General features: G+C 36.8%; 2 protein-coding genes across 3 annotated transcripts; one reads left to right on the plus strand and one right to left on the minus strand.

The window, feature by feature from the left end:
• Window positions 1–169: 169 nt before the first annotated feature.
• rad9b (RAD9 checkpoint clamp component B) lies at window positions 170–16,510 on the plus strand. 2 transcript variants are annotated; one of them, XM_059504230.1, is made up of 11 exons: window positions 170–351; window positions 456–526; window positions 1,694–1,831; window positions 2,124–2,238; window positions 2,444–2,543; window positions 3,016–3,122; window positions 4,936–5,042; window positions 9,436–9,500; window positions 9,615–9,716; window positions 14,171–14,420; window positions 15,309–16,510. In XM_059504230.1, exons 1-11 carry the CDS (start codon window positions 318–320, stop codon window positions 15,405–15,407), a joined length of 1,188 nt encoding a protein of 395 aa, XP_059360213.1. In that variant the 5' UTR covers window positions 170–317; the 3' UTR covers window positions 15,408–16,510. The 2 variants fall into 2 exon arrangements, with proteins under 2 accessions (XP_059360213.1, XP_059360214.1); XM_059504231.1 differs by having other exon boundaries at window positions 1,766–1,831.
• Window positions 16,511–17,694: 1,184 nt separating this feature from the next.
• pptc7a (protein phosphatase targeting COQ7 a) lies at window positions 17,695–26,263 on the minus strand. Its single transcript, XM_059504232.1, has 6 exons — window positions 25,757–26,263; window positions 23,335–23,514; window positions 21,281–21,479; window positions 19,495–19,618; window positions 19,285–19,414; window positions 17,695–18,834 (listed from the first exon to the last, which is right to left on the minus strand). Exons 1-6 carry the CDS (start codon window positions 25,956–25,958, stop codon window positions 18,776–18,778), a joined length of 894 nt encoding a protein of 297 aa, XP_059360215.1. The 5' UTR covers window positions 25,959–26,263; the 3' UTR covers window positions 17,695–18,775.
• Between the last annotated feature and the right edge of the window lie 723 nt (window positions 26,264–26,986).

Consider the following 26,986-nt stretch of genomic DNA (forward strand, 5'->3'; position numbering starts at 1 on the left):
TTGAACGGTGTCAGGAATACGTTAAATATCACGCACCATGAATTCTATTCTATTCTTTCTATTCTATTCTTGTAAACCCCCCCCCCCCCCCAAAAAAAAAACGAAAAAAAAAAAACTCTAATGAGAACACGAGCGCGCGCTCTGATAGTTGGACACTAGATGGCGCGCGCTCGCTTCTTTCCCGCGCTTTAGCTCTGAGGTAAAAAAAACAAAACAAAAAAAATCAAGAAAGCAGTTTTACCGTTTTTATTCTCTAAATTAACTTTTCTCAAAGCTTTCCTTTTAGAAATTTAGGCAAATATTGTGAAGTAAATAAAATGAAGTGTGTAATTGAAGGCAATGGCATTAAAGGTAGGGCACAATTTTACTCTTATCTAAATAAGTCTAACGTAAATCTGTTCTGATCGCCTTCCGTTAAACGTTAGTTTTTGTTGCTAATAAACATCTCCATTTAGTTTTCGGAAAAGCAGTTCATGCTCTGTCAAGAATTGGTGATGAAATATGGTTGGATCCACTGGAGAAAGGGGTACGTTAGAGTTAAATCTGATATGTACGTTAGGGCCCTATGAAATCCGTTTTATTTTTGTCCAAATTCCGTTTTTTCCGTTTTATTTTTCTGGATTCCATTTTTTTCTGTTTTAAATTTTCTCAACTCCTTTTTAATGGTTAAATTAAATTGTATTAATCAAAAAGCATGTCTAATTAATTAAAACCATAAAAAGTATACATTTTCACAACAATTTATTAAAAGTTTAACAAAAATTACGTTAAAGTTACATGTTTAGGGCCCTATGAAATTTTTTATTTTCTCTTCACCATATGTTTTATTTTTTACCTAATTCTGTGTTTTAGCATGTCTAATTATTTAAATGCATAAAACAACATATCTTTTAATTACTGAAAATTAAGTAAACTTTATTTTTGGTAAATAAAGGGAATTTACTATTAAAAATAAAACATGGAAGAAATGTGTGATTATTCCTTTAAAAAAATAGTAGTAGTAGTAGTAGGCTATGTATTTTTACTGTCTATGTGTACAGTCTGCTGAACAATAGTTATACATTTCTGGCAAATACTTGTCTTTAAACTAAACAGGACTTTTATTTTGACGGGTTGAATACCTTTACAGTTCTGTTTATGTGATGTGACGCTAGTTTTACTCAAATCAAACGGTCAAATGCTCATGAAGTGACTCTCAGTGCAGTTCTAGAGATATTGTTCATCTGTTTTTGTCCTCATTTAGTGAGACGGCAGATGTTGAAATCACAACGAGCATCACGCTCTTCGCTTCTGAGCCATATACAGATATCTACAGATATTAGTCCATATCGCGATTTGATGTACAATGACCTACTTTTGATTAATTAATTCAAAATTTGACAAATTCCGTGACATTCCACGTTAAACTGTAAATTTCGTTTTTATGACTGGATTCCGCGATTCCGTCCGCGTTTTCTGCATCGCGGATTGACAGCATTTTTGGGCCTCATCATCTGGTTTTAATGCATGTTTCTAGGTTTTAATCTTTTAGTTTTCAGTCTTAATCTTTAATTTTTGTCTTAGATTAATCGGTAACACTTTACAGTAAGGTTCCAATTTGTTAACATTAGTTAATTGTATTTGTTAACATGAACTATCTAACGTTATCTTATTTTTTCTCTCATTTCTGATTCTCTGTCTCTCTCATCTGTAGTTGGCTGTAAGGACAGTAAACTCATCTCAATCGGCTTATGCCTGTTTCTGCTTCACTCCTCTGTTCTTCCAGCAATATATTCCAGAACCAGACATTCAGAAAGACTGTGAAGCAGTAAAATGCAAGTTAAACATTAAGGTACTAAACGCCCAGAACCACAGTTTTCTTTAAGTCTTGCAGGATTGGACGATGACGTTATTACTCCAAAGTTTCCGTGGGTCTTAAAAAGGTCTTAAGGAGTCCTAATTCAGTCTTCCACAAATATATATATATATGTGTGTGTGTGTGTGTATATATATATATATATATATATATATATATTTCTTAACCAATAATATTAATACCCAGTGCCTTAACTCATATCCATCAGTAATTATTAATTCATAGTACAGCATTTACTAATTATCCTATGCTTTTTAATAATTTTCAGTGCATACTTCCCCTGTTCCGCTGTGCATCATGGAGAGAGCGCAGTGTGGACAAATGTGAGATATCCATCAACATCCCAAATAGCAGGGTGATATTTCAGTTTCACTGCAGACATGGTTAGTTCTATTGCATTGAATCTAGTAGTGCATTGACAGAGGGAGGAACAGATTGGTGTTGGTGGATGTAATCACAGGGTGACAGCACACATCACTGGACTCTCTTCTGTGACGATGAGATGCTACAAATCATTTCCATATTGTATAATTCATCACAACTTATCACATTAGTTCTAATCAAGATGTTGCCACTTACATGTTTTAGGAATAACAAAGACCTATAATTTGGGGTATCAGGAATGTGAAGCTTTGCAGGCCGTGTTCCCAGCTCACCTCTGTCCAAATGTCCTAATGGCCCAGTCCAAGTAAGTGCACAAATAATTCAGCATTACTTTTTCTGAAACTCTTTGTGGAATAGTTTATTACATTTTTTTAAGTGTTTAAGTTATAAAAACAGTCATTGGCTGTGTCTGAAAACCTGCTGTATTATAATCTTTGGGCATCATAGTCTTGAGCATCCAAGCCTTTTTGATGCACATGCTATGTAGATATGCAGCTCACTAGGTTTTAAGACACAGTTTTTAGTTTCTAAACTTGTTGATTGTTTCCATTTATTTACAGTAGTTAATTACATTAGTTATTGGTTGAAAAACTGTTCACCATACTTGGCTACACGTCACTTTATCACTCACTTCACTTATTAACAAAGATTAATAAATACGGTCACATATTTTCAATGTTAGTTAATGCATAAACTAATGTTATTTAATAAGACCTTTCATTTTTAGTAGAGTAGTCCAATTTATAAGCTAACTTTAAGCCATTTTTGTTTTTCAGACTTTTAGGTGACATTGTGGTGCATTTTCCGGTTTCACAAGAAGAGGTCACTCTTTCCATTTCCTCTTTTAAAGTAACCTTGAAGACCTTTTGTGAGGAAGAAAATAGTAAGGAAACTTTTGCTGTCTTTATAGCATTCCACTAGCATGTAGTACTCTTACTATTATAAGCCATGAATATTATGAGTATGAGAACAAATATTTGATGCATATATATAATTTGAATAGCTATCTTCCATCTCCAGTGTCATGAATACATTTTGTAATTTTTAATCTTTTTGTTTAATAACTCTTTCTCAACTCATTTGAATATTGTTGTAATATTACGATATATACATATATATATATATATATATATATATATATATATATATATATATATATATACATATATACATATATACATATATATATATATATATATATACATACATATATATATATATATATATATATATATATATATAAATTTGCAGTAAAATTATAATTAAATTAAAATTACAATATTATAATATTTTTAAAAAAGGTCTAATTTAAAATTACTCAACTGTACAGTATGATGAGGTCATGTGGTACTATTGTGTTTCTCATTATATAATGCATATTGCTTAACTTATAGTATTATATTAATTATGATTAATTTTTATGGTTCTTTTCCCAAGCTCAGAGTGCTTTACAGTCAACAAATAAATAAATACAATCAAATAAATACATTGAAAACAGGACAAATACAATAAACAATAGACTATACACGTCAAACTCCACAGACAATAATGGAATCTGAGCCAGATGAGTCCATATATATATGCTGGCCAATGATTAAAATTTTTTATTTAATCGCATTGTTATGCACAAAACTAATAATGCATTCAAAAGTACTGCATTGTGCACTTTTTCATTTAAAAGAACTGCTATATGAACAAAAGTATACAATAACATTTGGTTTGCAAACATTTTAAACAAATAAGTTTGTTGTTGTTTTTTACAGCAGGATTCCTTTTACATAGTAGCAGTTAAAATATTTATTGTAAATCTCAACATATAGCATTAATGTTATTAAATAAAATATAAAACAAGCTATTTGTAATTTTATAGAAAATATTTTATAGTTTGTTATAGAAAAACAAGTTATGCTGAGTCCAGAGCCTCGATCATAACATTATGACAGGCACCTTCCTATTAGAGACCTGCATGATCGTGGCACCCATCGCAGCAGAGTGCAGTGCGGCACAAAACTTGATGGGCGGTAGAGACTCGTGTGTGTGGGATGTGGGAGAATGATTAGGATGTACTCACACAAGGCAATCTTAACCATGCCGAATCGTGTTTGACCCCCAAAGCCCATTTCATTTGACTATTGTGCTCATTCTGTTTAGCAGTCCCTGGCTCAGTTGGAAGAGGTGGGCGAGAGCGCGGTTCAGTTATATATAGATCATTGAGTGTGAGCACTAACCTTGATGGAACGCCGTGATTTTACCAAGTACGACATGTTCCTGGATAAACATCTTTTTCAACATCTTTTGTTGATCCTGGATCAACATTATTATTAAAAATATGGACTTAAACCAGTCCCTACCCCTAAACCTAACCCTACCCATAATTTATTCCTAAAATCAGTGTGAAATGATAGCTGATTAACAAGAGTGTAGAATCACCTAACCCTGATTTTAATCCTAAAACAGATATTTCCTGAAAAGTGATATCTGAATTCTGATTGGTTGATTGGAATGTTGTTCCAGGATCAACAAGGATGTTGATCCAGGAACATGTTGTACTTGGTGAAATCACGCTCACCATATATACAGAGCCAGTGAGCAACGGTCTTTCATAATAAAAAAAACAAAACAAAACTGCGTTAACGCGTGATAAAATAATTGTCGGTATTAATTAATGAATGCATTAATTGCTTGTTTGTTATCAGACTGTATCAGAGGCATGAACACCGAGCTGATGCTGCACGCAGATGAGTTTGACTATTTTCAGGTTGGAGAGGATTCAGCTGTGACCTTCTGCCTCAAAGAACTGAGGGTAAACGTTCAGCACAGCATGTTTTAAATATACAGGATATAGTAGGCTTAAGTTGCTTGTGTTCCCGTGCAAGTATGATTTATTTGATGTGTGTGCTGGCGAGTGCACAAGGATCTGCCATATTCATTTTTATTGCCACTTATTTCTGTCCTGGGATGTCCAGTAGTCGTTGTGCCTATCATATTCATCCAAGCGAGTTCAGAGAAGGTGTGTTATGCATGTTAACTGAACAGACTGCAATGTTCTTTTAACTCACAGCCAGGTATGGTATTTTATTTATTTTGTTGCATTAAAATGCAATATTGCATTCCTCAAAAAATGCACTAGTTAAACATTTGTATCATGCAAAACATGCAAAAATACTAAAAAACAAAACAATAAAAAGTTATATGATTGCGTCCGTGATTTTGAAATTGTAATGCATCCAAAATAAATTATAAACGCCATGTCGGTTGTATCCTTGCACTTAACTTTTGACCCTGATTTCCACTGAGATTTAGTGACAGTGGATTATGCCCAACAGTAACCACCCTTTTCACTTACGGGCTTTGGCTGTGTGTCAGTGGCGTAACTTCTTGGCAGGTCACAGTGTATTTGTGTCAGTCATTGATGCAGTGGGACAGATGCTTGGATTCGAACCAAATAGTCTGTCACAATGAGTAACAGCACTGGACAGCACACTGTGATCTGGACACACATGACTGACCTTCTCCTCATGCAGTCTTAAATGGGGTCAAATACATCTGTACTGATCAGTGTGTCCCTTGTGTATAAAAAACTGTTGGAATCTGTTTTGACGGGTCTTATAACGTATATATTTATTATTTATATATAATTATATTTTAAATATTATTTTAGTAATTAATAATAAATTATAAATTGTTGATATCTGTCTATGTAACATAGATAGATAGATAGATTGATTGATAATTAATATACTAAACATAACTTTAATTTGTGTAATATATAATTAATAATATAAAATATTAAATATGTATATGATTATATGATGTATGATTATACATCTATCTATCATCTCTCTCTCTCTCTCTCTATAAAATGCTTACATGCTATGCAGAGCTTGACATTAACTTTTTTTGCTCATCAGCCACTGTGGCTAGTGGTTTTCCAAATTTACTTGCAACTCAGTATTTCCACTGGCAATAATTTTGTTGTTGGGATGTTACGTTTTATATAACTTACACAAAATGTATTTTAATTGATTTCCAGATAATTTTTTACCTATTTAAAGGGCATTTTTCCCTAACCATATTTAAATACATTCACCGTCTTTCATATCAAAACAACTACATTTTATTATTAATTTTAATTAATATAATAAGACAGTAAAAGGGCTGTTACCAGTCAAATTGAATCAGTATTAGCAAAATCAATCTTTTCACTGCAGAAGAAACCGAAGTGACTGAAGTTACATTCAGATGCATTTACACAGACAGATGTAGCTGAAATATAGCATGAATGCATTTATACTGCAAAATTATAAAAGCATAAATATTGTTTTGAGCTTGGTGTTTGAACATAGTTTAGATATCAAAATAAAATGTTAGTACACAAATGCATTTGCTAATTACACGACGTGGCGCTGGACGGGAAAATGCGAACGGCGCCGGACTGAAACTAGCAAACACACTTGCGCTGCGCCTTGCGTCGCATTGGACCGGGTGTATTATAGGGCCCTTAATGTCAAGCGCTGATGTTTTTTATTTTAATAATTAATAATTAATTAAAGAAACATGTATAATTATTTATTATTATTTATACAATAATAATATAATTTGCTAATTTAATTTATAATTTATTATATATATTTATAATTGACATAATCATGAATCAGTGTTGATTGTAATAGCATTGTGTGACACGTGTCCCGAGCTCTCATCAGAGTCGCCCTGGAAACCGAGCAGTCACACCTGCTCCTGCTTGTCACGGGCTGAGTGGCCACACCTGCGCACCATCAAGAGCTGCCTTCTTAAGCACAGCAAACAAACACAGAGGTGAGAGATGTCTCCACGAGACTCGGCTAAAGCCTGGTCCACACGGCAGGATAATAGACGTCGGACTGGTCAAGGATCTGCCGGTACCGGTCCTCCTCGGCGAGATTGGCCAGGGTTCGACCAGTTGCTCGCCACCGTCACTCAGCCTGTCGGCCCGGCCGGGAACCGCCCATCCCAGAAGCCCAACAAGAAGCCGAAAGCTGACCCCCACAGGCGCTGGCTTTCAAGTGGGCAGTCCTGGAGCTCTGGTATTACCTACTTGGCCGCCCCTTCACTCTCATTACAGATCACGCTCCCCTGCAGTGGATGGCCCAGGCCAAGGAGACGAACGTGAGAGTGACGCGGTGGTTCCTGGCGCTCCAGGACTTCAACGTCACCGTGCAACACCGAGCGGGGATGGCCAACGCCGACGGACTCTCTCGGATTTGGGCAGCTTTCGCAGGTCTGTCAGGGTCCACTCTCCTCCCTCCCCCAGTTTCCCTGCTTCTCCACAGGACTAGGACGACGCTTAGGGGTGGGGCGTGTGACACGTGTCCCGAGCTCTCATCAGCGTCGCCCTGGAAACCGAGCAGTCACACCTGCTCCTGCTTGTCACGGGCTGAGCGGCCACACCTGCGCACCATCAAGAGCTGCCTTCTTAAGCACAGCAAACGAACACAGAGGTGAGTGATGTCTCCACGAGACTCGGCTAAACCTATCTATCTGTCTTGTTCACAGAGAGCAGTGTGTGACCGCCAGCCCCACCGCACACGGGAGAGCACAACGGACCCACACTACCACAGCGCACAGACCGAAGAGGAAACCGAGCACCCTGCACCAAGCCACCTCATGCCACCGCCTTCAACCCTCTATTTATTAATAAAATCCACCCTTCGGGGGACTCACCTGTACCTCCTCATCGTGTCCTTCACCCCACCACACTGGTGGAGAATGCGGGCAGGACAGTGAAGAAGACACCGACGACCCCTTCCCACGCGGTGTTTCCCCAGTTGGACTGGTTTGATTGTTTTTTTTGGTTTCTCTTCTGCCACACGCCCTGTTGGCTCATGTGTCTTCTCTGGTTTCCCCAGGTGGCGCTCCTCCCCCGGTGATGGAAGAAGTTTTGAAGCGCCTCACCGAGGTGAGCATCCGCCAGCAACAAATTATGGAGCACATGGCCTCCCGGCAAGGGGAAACCGAACGGGAGCTCGCCGCGCTCTGTATGACTGCCGGCGCACGTACTCCGCTGCCTGACCCCCGTGTCCAGGCCACGCAGCTGCTGCCGAGGATGATGTCCCACGATGACGTTACCACGTACCTCCAGATGTTTGAGACCGTGGCCACCCGGGAGGCGTGGCCCAAGGAGGAGTGGGCCCGGATCATCGCCCCGCTGCTGATGGGAGAGGCACAACAGGCTTACTTCACACTTCCCCCCAGAGCTCAACGAATCGTATGAGGAGTTGAAAAAGGAAATCCTGGGCCGGATGGGGCTCTCACCCATCAGCGCTGCCCAGCTCTTCAATGAGTGGGCCTTCGATCCACGGCAGCCGGCCCGAGCTCAGGCGGCCAACCTTTCCCGTCTCGCGCAGCACTGGTTACTGGCCGGGGGTCCCACCCCACACCAGGTAGCGGAGCGTGTCGTCGTGGATCGCCTCCTGCGGGCCCTTCCCCGCCCGCTTCGTCAGGCAGCCGGCATGCGGAACCCAGCGAACGTGGACGAGCTGGTGGAGGCCATCGAGCTGGCGGAGGCCACCCAACACCGGGAGGTTGGGGAGAGAGCGCCGCCGTTTCCCACACACTCTCCTCCCTCCCCCAGTTTCCCTGCTTCTCCACAGGACTAGGACGACGCTTAGGGGTGGGGAATGTGACGCGTGTCCCGAGCTCTCATCAGCGTCGCCCTGGAAACCGAGCAGTCACACCTGCTACTGCTCGTCACGGGCTGAGCGGCCACACCTGCGCACCATCAAGAGCTGCCTTCTTAAGCACAGCAAACGAACACAGAGGTGAGAGATGTCTCCGCGAGACTCGGCTAAACCTATCTACCTGTCTTGTTCACAGAGCAGTGTGTGACCGCCAGCCCCACCGCACACGGGAGAGCACAACGGACCCACACTACCACAGCGCACAGACCGAAGAGGAAACCGAGCACCCTGCACCAAGCCACCTCATGCCACCGCCTTCAACCCTCTATTTATTAATAAAATCCACCCTTCGGGGAACTCACCTGTACCTCCTCGTCGTGTCCTTCACCCCGCCACAATTGTTAATAATAAATCATTGAATATATATATAAATATACACGCACACACAAATATATATATATATATATTATTTACAATATTTATAAGTATTATTAGTTTATAATTATTATTAATTATTTATTGTTAAATTGCTTTTAGGGGCTGCTGTGCTTTGCTGAGTCTTATGGTCTATCAGTATCTAGTCAGTTTGGTGTAGCTGGACAGTAAGTATTTTTACTTTTTTGATACTACATCCACATGCATTTAGCATAAAATCATACAGTAAGCATACTATACATAACCAGCTAACGCTGTCAGTTGATTCTGATCTCTTTCAGGCCTGTATCCTTCACTGTAAAAGACTTGACGCTGGAGGCCCATGTTGTGTTGTCCACCTTAACGGATCCAAACCACGAGAGCCCATCTCAGCCTGTACCTGGGTATTTCATTTTGTCCCACATATTAACCTGAATGTACTGTATGTGTAAAATTGACTGGAACAGTTTACACATTAATGAGCATTTGGTCAGGATTTAATTACATTCATGTTGTTCCCAACCTGTATGCCTTTCTTCTTTGAATGTCTTTAATAATCTGAATCTATATGATAGCTTTTTGTGTGAATGCTTTTGTGTTCCACAGAAGAAAGTAAGTCTTATGAATGCAATTTTCAGGCTTTGGGTAAAATATTCTTACTTATTTTGCCCATATAGGTAAAATATTCCACCCAGTAACATTGTTTCATAGAATCTAATTCCTGTAATGTAAAATTATAGTTGCAATGCAAATGCAAAATCAATGACATATAGGAGATATAATCAATGACATATACGGAACTAGAGCTGTGACATGCTAGCCTGTCTCTAATTATCACTTTAGCTCATCCAGTCCAGGCAGTGTTGTCACTGAAGTTGCTCCGCCTCCTTGTGGCATTTGTGCATATTATTGTTTCTGTGTGTTATTCTCCAGCAGAAACAAACATCTGGGTCACCTGTTGCACGCAACGTACGTCACTGCTGACTGTTTAAACACCCTACATTCAATAATTTATGCTAACACAAGCTAAAGTAAATAAAAATTCTTGAATTTTTTTTTTTTATCTTTGATTTTAAAAGGGCAAAGGGTTTACCGTATTTGCATAGATGTTAGCAAAGCAGTTTAGTTTAACGACAAAGTCTGTCATCCAAAAACAAGGCGATTTATGTTGATTCTTTGGCTGAAAATGATTTTTAATTATTATAATAATTAAAATAATATAATTTATCATATATGTCATATGTATTTATATTTTTTTATTTACTTTTAAATATTAAATATAATATAGCATAATATAATATATTTATGAATTAATTTATATAATAAAAATATATTTTTTACATTTATATATAATATATATTATTTTATATTTAAATGTATATAAAAAAAATTATAAATACAAATGAAATGTATATATCATAAGTTATATGGTTGTAATTATTATAATATAAATAATATAATATTATAAGTAATAATATTATATAAATATAAGTAATTATATTTTACCCATTATACAATTATAAAAAATACTATTATAAATGTTAAAATAAAAATTGAACGAACAAATACAAATCGCAGTTTGAACAAACAAAAAGATGTGAAAGAGCCCAATTCAGTACTCACGGTGTTCTGGTGTTCAGGGCTCACGCAGAGAAAGGCGTCTCAAAACGCTTGTAAACCGAATTTGCTTATTTTTGCTCTTGTGCCGACAAATACATACAAAATATGTCAAAATATCCACCTTGGAAATTATGCTCGAAAAAACGGTCAGTTACTTCTTTAGTGAAAGTTAACAGTTGAGGAAAAAAATGGGATGTGTATTATATTGGATGCGTTCATCGTCTCTTAAAGTGACCGCGCCTAATTTAGCTACTGGCTGCTGTAATGTTAATCCAAGAAAATGAAAATGAAAATCACTCACTGCTCTTGACTGAATTACTTTGTAGTTGGTTTGTAACAGTCAAACCAAAAATTATTCAGACACCAGATATAATTTTTGATATATATAGCAAAACTGTAATACTGTGAGAAATGTTGAAGGTGTCTGAATAAATGTAGGTTTGATTGTATATTTCATTTTTACATTGAAGACTATGCAGTGCTATTTTAAATTTAATTATTTGGTTTCTGTACCTTGACACCTACAAACTTGAAAAAAAACTTAAACATTGTCTAAATAGCACAAATAAATAAAAATAAACGAAACATACAAATTAAACGATTTCAAACAGGGCCCACTGGTACAACCTTCACCGGGTCCCCGTTAACACTATCTATGGCCCTGCTCATGCCTGTTTCACACATACTCTGTCTTCAGTGGGTATGCAGTCCGTGTGCGTTACGTATGTGGTGCAGCACGGACTCTATGTGCTTTCACATAGGATGCGTTTGCAGTCCGCTACTCGGTACGTAAACGATCGCTGCACTGCTGCAGATGCAACGCAACTGGAATCCGTTAACATGGGTGCGTAAAAAAATATGCAACGCGTACGCACTGCAGACGGAGTATGTGTGAAACAGGCTTAAGGTTGTTTGCACCTTGTGCAATGTGGAATTAGTTTACAGCTTTTTCAAGAGCTTTGTGATGCATTTTGGAAACAGGAGATGAGCCCCTTTTCTAATGCACCACCTAGCTTGATAAACCCCTTCTCAAAGACTTACTGTTTGTCAATTTTATTTGGGTAACACACATATTCTGAATTCCTTCGGCAGAATTCGAATGAGCCCTTTTAATCTAGATTAATTTCAAGATCACAGTGAGATTAATCTAGATTAAAAAAATTAATCTATGCCCACCACTAATATATATATAAGTATAATACATTTTAAAACAATTATTTTAAATTGTAATAATATATCACAATATTACATTTTTTTTCTGTATTTTTGATCAAATAAATGCAGGCTTGATGAGCAGAAGAAACTTCTTTCAAAAACATTAAAAATAGTAATGTTTCCAAACTTTTGGTCTGTACTGTATAGTGCTGTCAAGCGATTAAAAACTTTAACTACATTAATCACACATTTTTTCTGTGATTAATCGCAATAAAAAAAGAAATGTTTTTGTACGTTTTTAATATATTTTTTAATGTAATAATTTCACAGTTAAATTTAAATACTTGTTTAAATGGCATCTTTTTATGAATGAAGGCCAGTATTACTGATATTAATAAAGCTACTGATTTTTTTTTTTTTTTACATTTATTATTAGGCTTCAAAAATATAACAGTTTTTAATTTAAGTAAACTTAAAACAATGCTAACATAAACCCATAATAAATGTCATTTTTACTCCTGCCCTTCCTGTCTTAACAGTTAGGAAATATACAGAAATTTAATAAAGTTATCAAAGTTATATGCAGTCAGCACTGCATAAACTATAAAATTAAATAGTTAATCCTTATTAAAGATACAAAAGTTATTTAGTCAAGAGCAGCGAGTCATTTTCTCTGTTCCCTTTGTTCTTTAACTTTACTGACAGGAAGCTTTATTGGCTGCTGTCCCTTTAAGAGCAGACAGACACGCGGATCTCACCGTTTATATACTGTCTATGGATCTCGCCTCATTCTCTCACAACTCTTTTTGTTCATTTTAGACTTTGTATAAATCATTTAAGATTGCTCTTATGAGGATAATCGACAAAACTGGCACTTTGGGATGTTTATTGTTAGTTCAAGCGCTTAAGAGAACTGAATTCTGGCGCCCTGTCTATGCATTGTGTGTGTGTGTGTGTGTACGTGTGTATGTGTCACATAAGGGCATTCACAGACAGCGCATTCTCTTTTGTCTTGCCGTGCTTGAAATGTTTAAAAGCATTTAAATGAATAAGAGCGTGATCATATAATGTAAAGCTAGCCAACGGATGGCAGAAAATACGGATGCTGCGTTAATTGCGTTAAATATTTTGACACGTTAAACCAGACAAAAATTAATCGCATGCGTTAACGTTGACAGCACATATATATATATATATATATTAGTTTATTTTATAATAAAAAATATGAAAGAGAAAAAATATATACTATTTTTATATAGTACTATATATATATATATATATATATATATATATATATGACAAATAATATTCATATGCAAGTATAATACATTTTAAAACAATTATTTGAAATTATAATAATATATCACAATATTACTTTTTTTTTTTCTGTATTTTTGATCAAATAAATGCAGGCTTGATGAGCAGAAGAAACTTCTTTCAAAAACATTAAAAATAGTAATGTTTCCAAACTTTTGGTCTGTATATATATATATATATATAGTTTATTTTATAATAAAAAATATGAAAGAGAGAAAAAATATATACTATTTTTATATAGTACTATATATATATATATATATATATATATATATATATATATATATATATTAGACAAATAATATTCATATATATATGTGTGTATATATATACCTTTCAAGATTTCTACATAATCACAACACAAGGCACTATGCCATTGTTATTATAATTTTTTTAAATGAATTAAAAAGTATGCCTTAAATTTCTGTGATTTGAACTTTTTTTCATTCCACCCACCAATGTTTTTTTTGTTTCCTAATCCTTATTTTCTTTGTCTTGTTTTATGATTCTTGTTTCACTAAGAAACGTTCTATATTATACCAGGCCAATCATGTTTGGTAACCTTCTACAGTTCAATAAAATTCTTGCATAAAAAATAAACAACAATAATAATAAACCTTATTCTCCAGAGCTGGAGGGGGCAGCAGAGCTTTTAATGCTACTTGTTTAGAAAAACCAAAAAGAACCAAGGAACAGAGAATTGATTTGGCATGTTTAAATGATTCAATTGTAGCTTCAACAACAAATAGCAGTCTGTTTTTTTTAGGGATGATTGTCCTGTCGACGTCCCCAAGATCTCTGCAGCAGAAGTCTCCACATGTGAAGGCCCTATGGAGACCGAGGTGTGCGTCGATGATGGTGAACAGGTGGCTTCCAGTCAGGGCAGTGAAGTTTTTAATCCAACCCCTCATATGAGAAAGATGTTTCAGCTTCAGACACCTGGAGAGATGCTGCCAAGACCCAGACTGGCACCTGAATCGATTTTGACTACACCAGTAACACCAGCCACTTTCAAGGTTAGAGTCTTCTATCAGACAAACAATGAATTGCATATAAAACCTAAATTCTTTATTTTTTATTAGTCATAAGTAAAATTGCATAATCTTAAAAACTGACGTACAAAATTACAGTGACCCCAAAAAAGTCTTATAGTTTTATAATCAAAGCTCTGCAGTTTCAAAACATTCAGGATAATGCAATGCAATACAAAGATAATTGAGAGATTAAGAAATAAATGTTCTCCAAACATTGCTTATGCAAACATTGATCATGATCATTTAGCATTTGAACATGATTTTTCCAAAGGATGTCTGGATAATCAAATAAACCTAAGTTGGTCAGTCTAGAATGTGTTCGTTTTTAAATATCAATAACAATTTAATTTTATTCTCATTTACTTTATAAAAATCTGTCGACATTAAACAGAAAAACACACCTGAAACTTAACTTGCTGCAAGTGTACAAATGACCAGTCAGACAACAGAGGGTATGTGCTAGATGGTGTGCAACCGGTTTTTCAGCAAGTTTTGGTAATGTATATAATTTAGAGGCCTTAGAAATTGATGTCAAATATAATACATCAGGCTTTACAAGGCACTACAAAATAGTAAGACATTGTTTTTATCTCTCTACAAAACTTGTTTCAGGTATTTAAGAAGCAGCATTCAGATCAAATGATTTTTAATGTCACAAGAAACATAAATTGTTTCCAAACCAAAAGTCTTTCTGGGGTCTTTTATTCATTAACTCATACTTTTTTTTTTTATATACATGTATGTATCCATGGGATACAAAAATGCACCAATTTTGTTGAATGATCCAACTTCAATTTGGTCAAAAAATCATCAGATGTTTGCATTTACTGTAAAACGTAAATGTTAAACGTTACATTGGTCTCTTTTCAGATCCGCTCGCTGCTCTTTGGGGCTGTATACACTGATGTAGTAGACAGTAAAACTGTGGATTTACCCAGCCTGGCCTGTGCCAGTGACACAGAAGAGTGACTCGAGTAACAACGTAATCTAACCTGACACAGGTAACACCTACTGCAAGAATGCATGGGCTTTACAGCATGATGTAGCCTACAGTAACTCAGTAGATTATAAAGACAACCCACAGTGTGTTAACACAGTTCTTCTGTTTATATTGTTTTAAGGTTAATATGATTTTAAATTTGACGTTTTCCTTAAATATGGCTGTCGAGGCCATCACTAGGTCTTGTTAGGGCACATCTTGTATTACTTTGCTAATGTAAGAAAGGTGTAAACCAGTTGTTTGCTTCTGTTTCTGTTCTACCACAAACATCTTTGTAATGTAAACATTTTTTTCATGAATTAAAAATGTTCTTGAAGAGATAAAAGGAAAACTATAAGACTGTAGTAAAGTAGGGCAGGTGGGGCACAATCGCTTTCTGTTGCATAGCTGAGGAGTGTCTACCTAAACACACAGTTCAGATGAGTTCGGTTACTGTGGAGAAGATAAATCAAAACTTCAAAACAGACACATTCTTGAGGATTGAAGGACTCCATGTTCTGTGTGTCCACCGATGACTCAGAGGAAGCTTTGACTCACTGCTTTAAAATGCTGCTCGAGAAACGATCGTTATATAAGTCTGCAGCAATAACTGCTATTGTACGCATACCTCACCACATCATCCAGAGAAAGCCTTGTGCTATACATGACCATTGAACTGAAAAATATTTCAGTTAGAGGCTCGACAAATCAGATCATGTCAGAGTTCAGCTGGACCGCCATGCAAAACAGAATAACTTCATTTAGCCCCACTTTTAGAGGCATTTTGTCATTTCAGCTCTTAATGTGATGGTTAAATCGATTGCTGTTGCATTAGTTCATGCTCATAATGTTGGGGTCACAACCATTTCTGCTGGTTTTGTTGACTGCTGACAAACAAATTTCATCTACAGCCACTGGTGATTGTAATGTGATCAGTATTTTAGGCTCTCATGCCCTTTTGTAACAATTTACACCTCATTTGAGCATTAAATGTAAGTTAGTTACACTATAAAATGTATACCGGCATGATGCATGTAAAACTGCAAAAAAAAAAAGAAAAAAAAAAAAAGGAAGCCTTAAAGCATGTCATTTTGTCACTTTTTTTCTCTTCAGGGGGATATATTCTACCAATGGTCCACATATAGTAGATGAGTTAATTAAACATCTGCTTTGAAGGAATAGTTCATTCCAAAAATTATTTGCTGAAAATGTATTCATCCCCATGATATCCAAGATGTAAATGAGTGTGTTTCTTCATTAAATTTGGAGAAATGTAGCATTGCATCATTTGCTCACCAATGGATCCTCTGCAGTGAATGGGGACCGTCAGAATGAGTCCAAACAAGTGCAAGTAATCCACACCACCCCAGTCCATCAGTTAATATGTTGAGAAGTGAAAAGCTGCAAGTTTACAAGAAAAAAATCCATCAAGACGTTTTTTACTTTAATCCTGTCACTTCAGGCCAAAATATGATTCCATAAGGCTACCTCCAGTGGAAAAGTCCATCAATTGTTTTCCTCTCACATCAAAATCCACCCAAATATTTGTTTAGAGGTGTTTTGGCTTGTAAACAGTGTTTGAACTGTGCATATTTCTCTGGTTCAGACAAGACGACTTTTCAAAGGAGGAAGCAACACTATGGATAGAGTACTGGTATTTTTAGCTGAAAGCAATCTATATTATTTACTTGTGGAATATTGTGATGTTTTTATCAGCTGTTTGGATTGATTCTGACAGCACCCATTCACTGCAGAGGATCTATTGGTGAGAAAGTGATAATGCTATATTTCTCCCAATCTGAAGAAACAAACTCATCTTGGATGGCATGAGGGTGAGTCTGTCTTAAGCATGTGTGTGTGTGTGTGTATATAATATATATATATATATATATATTATATACACACACACACACACACACACACACACACACATGCTTAAGACATATATGATATATATGAGATTAAGAATGTATTTTTTAAGGTTATTAAATGAAATATTTCTTCAAATAAATATTAATAACAACTATTGACAGCATCTGTGACATTATCACGGAACATAATTTACACTCATAAATTTAATATTTACTTTAAAACAGCGAAACCGTAATTTACTGTGAAAAACCGTGACCTACAGAAGTTATAAAAATATAACTTTATTAGGTCATGTGATCCATGACATACCCACTGAAAGCATTCACAGATGTTAGCTTTGTGCGTAAACACCTTGATGGATATTTTAAAATTACATTTTACAAAAAAAAAGAAAAATATTTTAACACAGAATCCACACAATTATCAAATATACTCTCATATACATCTGATGTGTAATAGGCTACACTTTCCAAATGCATACATTCCATATATAAATATTCAGCCGGTTTTCCAAATATCTACACATCGTAAAGTGGTTTAAGTGGAACTGCTTTTCATCTCAACACATCCCGCAATCCCTTGCATTTTGTTGTACTGCTGTCATTACGTAAAAAATTTAATACGGTTTTAAATTAATAAATATTAACGGAAAAGGTCTGTCTTCCCTAGTTAACTGTAAATTTGCCCTGTACTTTGAATCACTTAAACAAAACACCCATGAGAACTTCATTAATTCCACTAATTAATATCTCAAAGGAAAGGCATTTCTATGGTTGATTGTTAACTTTGACAGCATTTTGATGTTGTTAAGCTTCATAATCAATCTAGTACTGTAAAGTTATGTCTCGTCCGAATTCTAAACATACTTCCCAAAATACAAACTGTCCATTAGCTATTGAAGAGTTTGTAGTAGTCACTCGTGCCAATCAACATCACATCTCAGCTGGCATTCAGCATATGGCTATCCAGAGGTTACAGATCGAGTGTCTTTTTAAATGGCAAGTAAACAGGCAACATGTACCATCTCAAGACTCATGTAACTTAAGCACATCTCCCATTGGCCTTTTGCAAAGTTAAACACTCCTACTGTATGACCCATCGTAATGTTCTTGTTGGGAATTTTCTTTTCCCTAATCAGATTGTTAATCCTTTCTTGCCCATTTTTTCGCAATTTTTGGCTTCACAACCTTCATTACCAAAATTTCTGGATGACTGGGGAAGTGTTCAACACCTGTTGTAGCCCTTGTCAAACACAACTCCATGTTTCCAGTCCGTATCAAGGTGGTCTTTGACTTGAGCCTGCAGACTACATCATTTGAAGAATGGTCTAGTAAGGCCAAAGAACCCAATGAACAGATGTGAGATCCAAGTACCTGCCAGAAACAGAAAACTCAAACAGCCCTCAATCCTGCCAGCAGGAAACAGCCGCCAGTCCAGTGACCGAGAGGAAGACAACAAGAGAAGCATTTTGCACCCCTTGCGAGCATTAGTCTGTGTACTCTGCTACAATTGACAGCAGAACCGTGATGTCATCTGGTTTTCCTCCTTTGGGATGAAAATGTAGAGGGAATTATGTCAGGCAAATGTCAGCATTAAAGATTTACTCAGCAATTACAAACCCTGTTTGTAAGGAGTGTAAAAATGCATCAGTCTGATAATGAATGCATTTAATTAAAGTAACTGAATATAATATAATGCATGAATATAATTTAAGGCACTGAATTCAAGTAAATGAAATGACAAATGTTGCTTTGGCAACGGACTAAAATAGTGAAATCGAAATTGGTCAAATTTCCAAGTGCACTGGTCTGATAAATTGCATACTTTCAGTATGTAAATGCATGTCAAATGCGTAAGATGCAAAGAATTGCAATCAATTTGTTGTCAGAGCAAATGCATACACTCTTGATGCCAATGATGACTATTAGCAAGACCATTATCAAAGAGAAAGTCAGTCAAGAAAAAGGCTCTCATTTTAAAATCAATATATCTCACCTCTGACATTCAAGCCATTATCGCAGGCAAACTGTGCAAATGGAGACATGTAATTGGGGTCGTATGCTAGAACATGGGCCTGTTCTGCAATACTCTTGGCTGTTTGCTGGATGCTTTCATAGTTGGTATTCTGAAAGAGGACACAATCCATATTAGTGCCGCTGGAGGACAGAAAAGTGGACCGAGGGAACTGTTCATGGTTTTTGGTACCTTGAGCTTTTTGAGTTCTTGTAAAATCATGTAGTCTGGCATGTTGTCAAAGAGACCGTCTGTAGCTGTGAGTATGATGTCCCCCAACTGGACATCGAAGGACGAGCTATCGGCAGCCTCAGGGCTGTGGGAAACGAGAGAACAGAAAGTAGTTACCTAAAAATACAAGTAAACTTTTAATAGTTTAATTATGAAATGTGATATTCTGGATTTGACGGTTCACATACATGTAAAAATTAAACATTCAACTCTCAGGAACACAATGATCCATCAAAACCTACTCCATGCGTTGAAATGTGTTTGGAACTCTAAAATATAGTAAGCACTGCTGTTTGCGGACCATATTTAGGAGCACAAGTTTAGAGGAATAAAAGCAGTTTCAGTCTAAGAAGCTTATAGCTTGATCCTCATCACAGAATAAAGCACATGGAATCATCTATGAAGTGTCGTGTTCTGTTCCAGGAAGTCTGCGGCAGATGCTATGTATGAATACACTGGCTATCTTTCCCTCCGTCTGTGCCAGACTGGCCGGCCAGTCCCAGGTCATGTGGTACTGTAGAATATCTGGCCTCAGAGAACTTCTTCCACTAACTCATCTGTCAAAAAGAGACCAACTAATTCCAGGATTTATAGAGGCCATGCTAAGGTCATCTCCACTAGTTTCATTGGCAAAATTTTAACTGACCGGATGTAGCTCAGTGCGAGAAGAGTCCAACAACACCGCTTAACCGTGATAGCGTCACTGTAATGCACTGATTTAAGGTCATGTTTACCAGACATCGATCAGAAATGTTTTTGGCAACGTTTAGTGAATGCACAACTTAGAGCTGCAAGATTATTCCAAATAAAAAGTGAAGTGTGGCTAAGTATGGTGAGCTGTACTCGGAATTTGTGCTCTGCATTTAAACCATCCAAGTGCACTAACACAGTAGTGAACACACACAGTAGTGAACACACACCCAGTGCAGTGGGCAGCCATATTTGGTGCCTTGCTCAAGGGTCTCAGAGCAGCTTGCTGCACCACATATGTCAGAGAAATTATAATCAATTTCAAACTACATATGTGTATTTCATGTAACAGGATTACAAGTTACAAATCACAGGATCAGTTGATGTTAAGTTGCAGAAAGCATGTTAAATGCTAAACCAAAGGGTGAATTTAGTCACATAATCTTTTCAATCATGCAAATTGCATTGTCCCAGGACTGTTTCCAATTTACTCAAATTTACCAACGTGGCACTTTTTTTTTAATGATTTCAGCAATCAGTCAACATTGCAATCAAATCAAGTGTGATTCAACCCCTGAATTGTGAATATAAAATATTAGTAATGATCAATTAATTAAAAGAACACATCTCAAAAAGCTAGAGAGTAAATCAGTGTTCTAAACAATATTGAGGTAGTAGATTATTTATTGGCTATAAATAGTTAAGCCAGTAAATTGCAGATTAAAATTCTATCCATTTTAGGGTATGTGCACAATTATAATTTATTTCTTTTGACAGTTTAAGCTGTTCTGATCTGAAATAGGAGCAGGAGATCATTACATATCCTAAACTTCAGAGCAGACGCTGCTGTGTTCACACCAGGTGACTCATTTCTCACCAGGAGGAACTGATAATCCAGTCGGGTTAATAACCAGGCTCACAGAGTGAGGACCTAATCATGCTCTCATACTGACAGCCAGTGGATTACGCCTCGCTCGCGTCTAGCTCGGGGACACAGTGTTGTTGCATCATCAGAAAGCGAGAGGAAAAAGTCACATAACAGAGCAAACGGTCTCACCTATCACTGAGGACGGAGCCCTCTGCCTCAGGAGGGGCGATAGAGAGCTGGAAAGGGGTGTTGAAGTAGTGCTGCTGTTCATCAGACCTGTGGACCACCTCTCCTCCTCGAACCACCAGAAAGCCAGAGTCGCCCAGGTTTGCCGTATGTAACCGGTGACTCTGCCTGTCTAGTACCACGAGACACGCTGTACTGCTTCCTAAAGACAAAAAAGAACCTTAGTCAAAACATAGGTACAATAAAATATGCCCTACTGAGCCACAGTGTTCACTATTTATTTTTAAGTCATATTATTTAACTCTTGTGCTCTGCTGAAAATAATTTTAGCTTATATGGTCTTTCCAGTGTAACTTTGCCCACACATGGTATAAACACAACTGCTCTCCCCAAAAAAAAATGTTTCTCCTACCTTGTTACATTTGTGTTTTCGGTCAAAAATGACCAGTATTTAAAAAATTGACTGTAAATCTCTCATTATGCTAGATCATCACCAGATCTTTTTTTCAGGTTTTGTTTTTTTTGGGGGAAATTATTGGTCAAGGACCTCATTGATATGAGCATATGCACTTCTGTTTTGAGTGATACAAAGGCATTATTTGTGGATAATTTTGGCAATGTTCACTCAAAAACTAAGGGGCATATTTCAGATCAATGAGGCCTACGATCAATCAGTTCCAAAAAGAAATACCAAACCTGTGCAATTTGAAAGAAAACATATTCAGTCATTTCTAACTGTTTCAAGTATAACAAGGTGGGGGAAAAATATATTACAAACATTATCCTCATTTTGGGGAAGCTGTTATACCCAGTATGAGCAAAATTAGTAAGATTTAGTCCAATGTGATAATATAAACAGAATATGCTTGCTGAGTTGGAATGAGCAGAACACAATATGAGAGTTAAACACTAACGAATTACACTCTTCACTCCAAACGGTGGTTTTCACAGCAGTGCCATGGAAGAACTATTTTGGGTCCCCCAAAGAACCTTTCAGTGATCAGTTCTTAAAATTGCCATTTTCTTAGTGTAAAAAACATTCTAATAATAATCTAAAGAACACTTTTCCTCTTTAAAAAACAATGGAATGTAAAAAAAAAAAAAGCGAGGTTCTATGTATGTTGAATGCTTTTCATGGAACTGCTGACGTCAATGAAGAAGCGTTATTTTTAAGAGTGTAATATCAAACCTGGAATATCCCTTTAAACGGGCCAACAACAAAAACTGACATTTAAGCTTTGAATCTGTGCAAATTTACCAAAATCCAATCTTGTGACCCAGTACACTCTGTTTGTGACTCATCCAGTCCACAGCATGTTTTTAAGAGCAGCACAATGACTCATTTTTGTCCATTATATTTTAGTTACTGCTTTGATGTCATCCTGAGAAAAAAAATGAGCCAAGACCCTTCCCAAAAACCATCCCCCCCCCCCAAGTCAGGAAAAATAAAACTTTACCCTTGACTGTCCCAGAACATAACATCCATTCCTCAGTTTTACGGCATATCCGTTTGTACAGTCTCACATGTCTCTGCATGCAGAGTAAAGTAAGCTGCCACTGCAAGCGAACACCTCAGGTGGGAATAATAGTCTGACTCTAAAGTTACATCACAGTCTGTGGATACTTGGACTAAACGTGTTGCAAATGTAATGATTAAAGAGAGGAATTTTAAGCATGCAAAATTAGTTGAACTTCAGTTGATACACAACTGAACTTTGTTTTGTAGAGAAAGCATGACACATGCTCTTCTGTTTACGCAATTTTTTTAATGGACGTGAACGGAACACCAAATTGTGTGACTGCTCCTTAATTGAAGCCAGAGCATAATGCTGCAATCTCAACAGCCTTAAACACATTAGAATATAATCTCCCTAATGTTTTCTTTAGAAAACAGAAAATATATTTGAGAAATAAATCTAAAAAATATAAATTTAAATGCAAATGCTTTTTCTGCAATTAATTTGAAATTCCATTGTACAGCATTGTACAACACTTCTATTTTGTAGCTTGAAATGAATTCACTACATAATCCATAAACTAAAAATGAATGTTCTCACCTAATAGTGGTACTTTGTTCTGAAGTAGCTCATAATAGCTGGTGGTGAGGATTCCCACTGGGTTGCTTGGCACAAATCGTCCTTCTTTGACCATCCTCTCACACGTCCTCATGAGCGTCCCAGAGAACTGAGAGGGATCGACTCCATAGTCACGCCAGCCACCTACTCCATCAGCTACACCTATAGGTCATAGAAAAGACACACAGTTAGGACCAAAACCATTAGAAGGCTATAACTGAAGTGGCAGTAAAGACATTTAGAATGTTACAAAAGATTTCTATTTCAAATAAAAGCCTTCACACTTACCACAAAGATTTGAACCAGCACAACCGTTTTCAACATTAATATAATAAAAGATAATGATAAATAATAGATAATCTTTTACTTAAGAATGGAATAATCCTGCTGAAAGCTTTCTATGACAGGATTACATTTTAAAAATTACATTTTACAAAATATTACAATAGAAAATAAGTCTAATAATATTTATTTTAATTAATTGATCATTACTAATATTTTATATTCACAATTCAGGGGTTGAATCACACTTGATTTGATTGCAATGTTGACTTATTGCTGAAATCATTAAAAAAAAAGTGCCACGTTGGTAAATTTGAGTAAATTGGAAACAGTCCTGGGACAATGCAATTTGCATGATTGAAAAGATTATGTGACTAAATTCACCCTTTGGTTTAGCATTTAACATGTTTTCTGCAACTTAACATAAAAAAAACCCATAATAATCAAACATTAAGTAAATGAAATGATTTGCAAGATGCGCTGGCCATGAATATTGAGAAAGCAAACATTTACAGCCTACACCCTACAGATGTCATGTGCATATCCAAATCTGTTCACCAGACGGGGAATTTTCCCTACAAAGCGCTCCCAGCTTCCCTTCTGACAGACAATGAGCAGGAACCCTCGTTTGTGACCATACAAGGAAAGTCCCCTCACATCGACCTGCATCCTCTCTAAAAGCAACTCTGGGATTTCCACAGCTAGATTTTATGGCTTAAAGTTGCACAAAAGTCTCTGTTCTTCCTTCTTACAGCCATTTTAAAGACAAGAACCCATGACAGAACCCTGCCCATGTGTTTGAGCTGCAGAAGAGGATTTATATCCCGGGTTAATTTGACTTTGACATACGGCTGTCCAAGTAGGCCTTGGCAGACGTTAAGAGACCGGCTAACATGTTTCCGTCTGAATTTGGAGGCGTACTTATGAGTGGGTTAAACGACAAACAAAACCAGTACAAGGCCTAATCAACTTTGAAGACTACTAAAAAAAGGCCTTCTAAAAATACAATTAACTAATTAATTCCCAAATGAAACCCTGGTCTGTTCTCTTCGATGTTCATCTTTTGTTTTGCACCCATCTTTCAGACTGACTTCCTTGTAACTAAAATAGTGGGTTTTGTGTTACATATAAACTAATGTGCACTCTTGATAACCCTAACGGTTTAAATTCTCAGGTTACAAACAATGTTATGATGTAACAGGACTATTAGGTTATGGATTAGTATTAAATTCCAGCAGCTATGTCAAATGAACTACTTTCACTGCTACCCACGTTTACATTTTAATTTAAAGGTGTTACACTTAGTTAGGGTAGCATAACACATGATCCTTTTTAATATCTTATCTCACTTTGTGCTCGTAACCCTCCATATCACAATACAGAAAGTACTGTGTGGTGACTTTTTAACAGTAGCTAAAACAGTTAGACCCTCCAGTCACGTGGAGTACTAAATAGAAAAACTTCCACTCGTTTTCTACTCTGTTATTGTTTGCTGACAGCTGCAGCAATTCTGCGTTCATTTTATTACATAGTAAATGTATACAAGCAACAAGCATGAACACAATTTAATATATGTAAAAAAAAAAAAAAACATCAAAGGGGAAAATAAAGAAGCAAAACATTCATAAAAAAACATTTTATTCTAATGTAATAATGAGACTGAAGAAGTGAGTCTGTTTCAAATTAAAAGTGGGAGCACTTCATAATAAAATAGTGACAACACTCTAATAATGATATTTGGAATGAAAGGACTGGGTCATTTCAGTAGGTTTATGGAATGAGTCGATCTTAACGCTACTGACGTCACAATGGGAAATGGTACTTTGTTGCAGCAACGTTGCTTTAAAATTCGATTCAGAACGTTCGTATAGGCCCGTCTGACGAGTGTTAAAATAAATTGTGCTCCATTATTTATAGTAACAGTAATAACTATGATTAAGGTTTATTGTGTAAAATGTAATAAAATACATTCAAATAAATCTTAATGTTAAAATAAGATGAACAGGTTTATGCTAATATAGTGTGATGCTATAGCTTTTGTTGATGCCACCGATGTGTGACGTCAGAAGCGATTCTTTGCATGTATCATAAGGAGCCTTTAATCGTTTTAATGATTACATACCTAGCACATCAGCAGACCTGTGTCGGGCTATGAAGCACGCATCGTCTCCATAACACATCCCTTTCTTCAAGATCCCCTTCCGAAAATCCTTCCCGAAGCCGAAGCTGGCGGACACCAGGCTGTAATCGCGGCTGTCGGTTTGAGAGAGTCCGCCGATGACAGCTCGGGCCACCAGTCTACCGTACGAGAGAACGGACAGCATCACCCCCGGACTGCGCTGCAGGGGTGCTTGGGTTAGTTAGACTACTCACAACAGATGCAGATGCGCGGCTCGAGATGACGTCTGGAGGTGTCACAACAAGCAATCCACAATGTCAATCAGCGACGTTACAACAGCATCGACGTTCAAACTCTCGCTGTGTTTACGGGTCAGCTCTCCATAGCGATCGATCCGATGCGTTTCAGAACATCCACACCGATCCGGGTTTTATGAAACTCTTTCTTCTCGCGCTGAGCCCCATCGCTGCGCGCTCGCGTGTCTGTTCGTGAACTGCTGCCGAAGGCCGCGATGCGACTGAAGTCTTGTGACTGCTTTGACGTCACACGCCGTTACGCAACCCCTGTACTTTGAATAAAATTATTAAAAAACTAGATAAAATATAGACACCAATGAAAGAGACTCGTTGAAATAAAATAAGACACATCAGAATGTAGCCACTAAGTAAAAAACGAATATATATATCTCTTTCATTGGACCTGCACACGTCAGTGTACACAAAATTTCAAAAGTAAAGCATAATTATAAATATAATAAATATTACATATCCTATATATTGTCATATTAATAAGTGGTTCACAATATTTGTATTTTTGTATTGATGCAGAGATAAAATGAGCTTGGCCCATGTCTATTTCTATTTGTTTAGGCGTTGTCTTGATATTGCAGCTCCTTACTTGGTAAAGTACAAAGAAGTTCCAATTAAAACATTCAGATTCTGTTCATCATATTTTATATAGTTCAACGCAAATTGTGATTCGGGATGGTGCACTTGGAGGTTATAATGCATGTGTCAAAAGTTTTACTCTGAAACAGCTTGTGGTTTCAGTCACATCAGGACACAGTCCAAGAACATGGACTTACAAAACCTCTGGTTTAAAGCCAGCTTTTGAAGATCTCAGCACGTGAACTTGGCTGAACCACAGATTCTTCAAATACATACACTACATCAGCACTGACTCTAATGTTGATTTGTAACATTATTTACATGCATTTAATTCTTGAAGGAGTTA

Source organism: Carassius carassius, chromosome 21, assembly GCF_963082965.1.
Source record: "Carassius carassius chromosome 21, fCarCar2.1, whole genome shotgun sequence".
Lineage (NCBI taxonomy): Eukaryota > Metazoa > Chordata > Actinopteri > Cypriniformes > Cyprinidae > Carassius > Carassius carassius.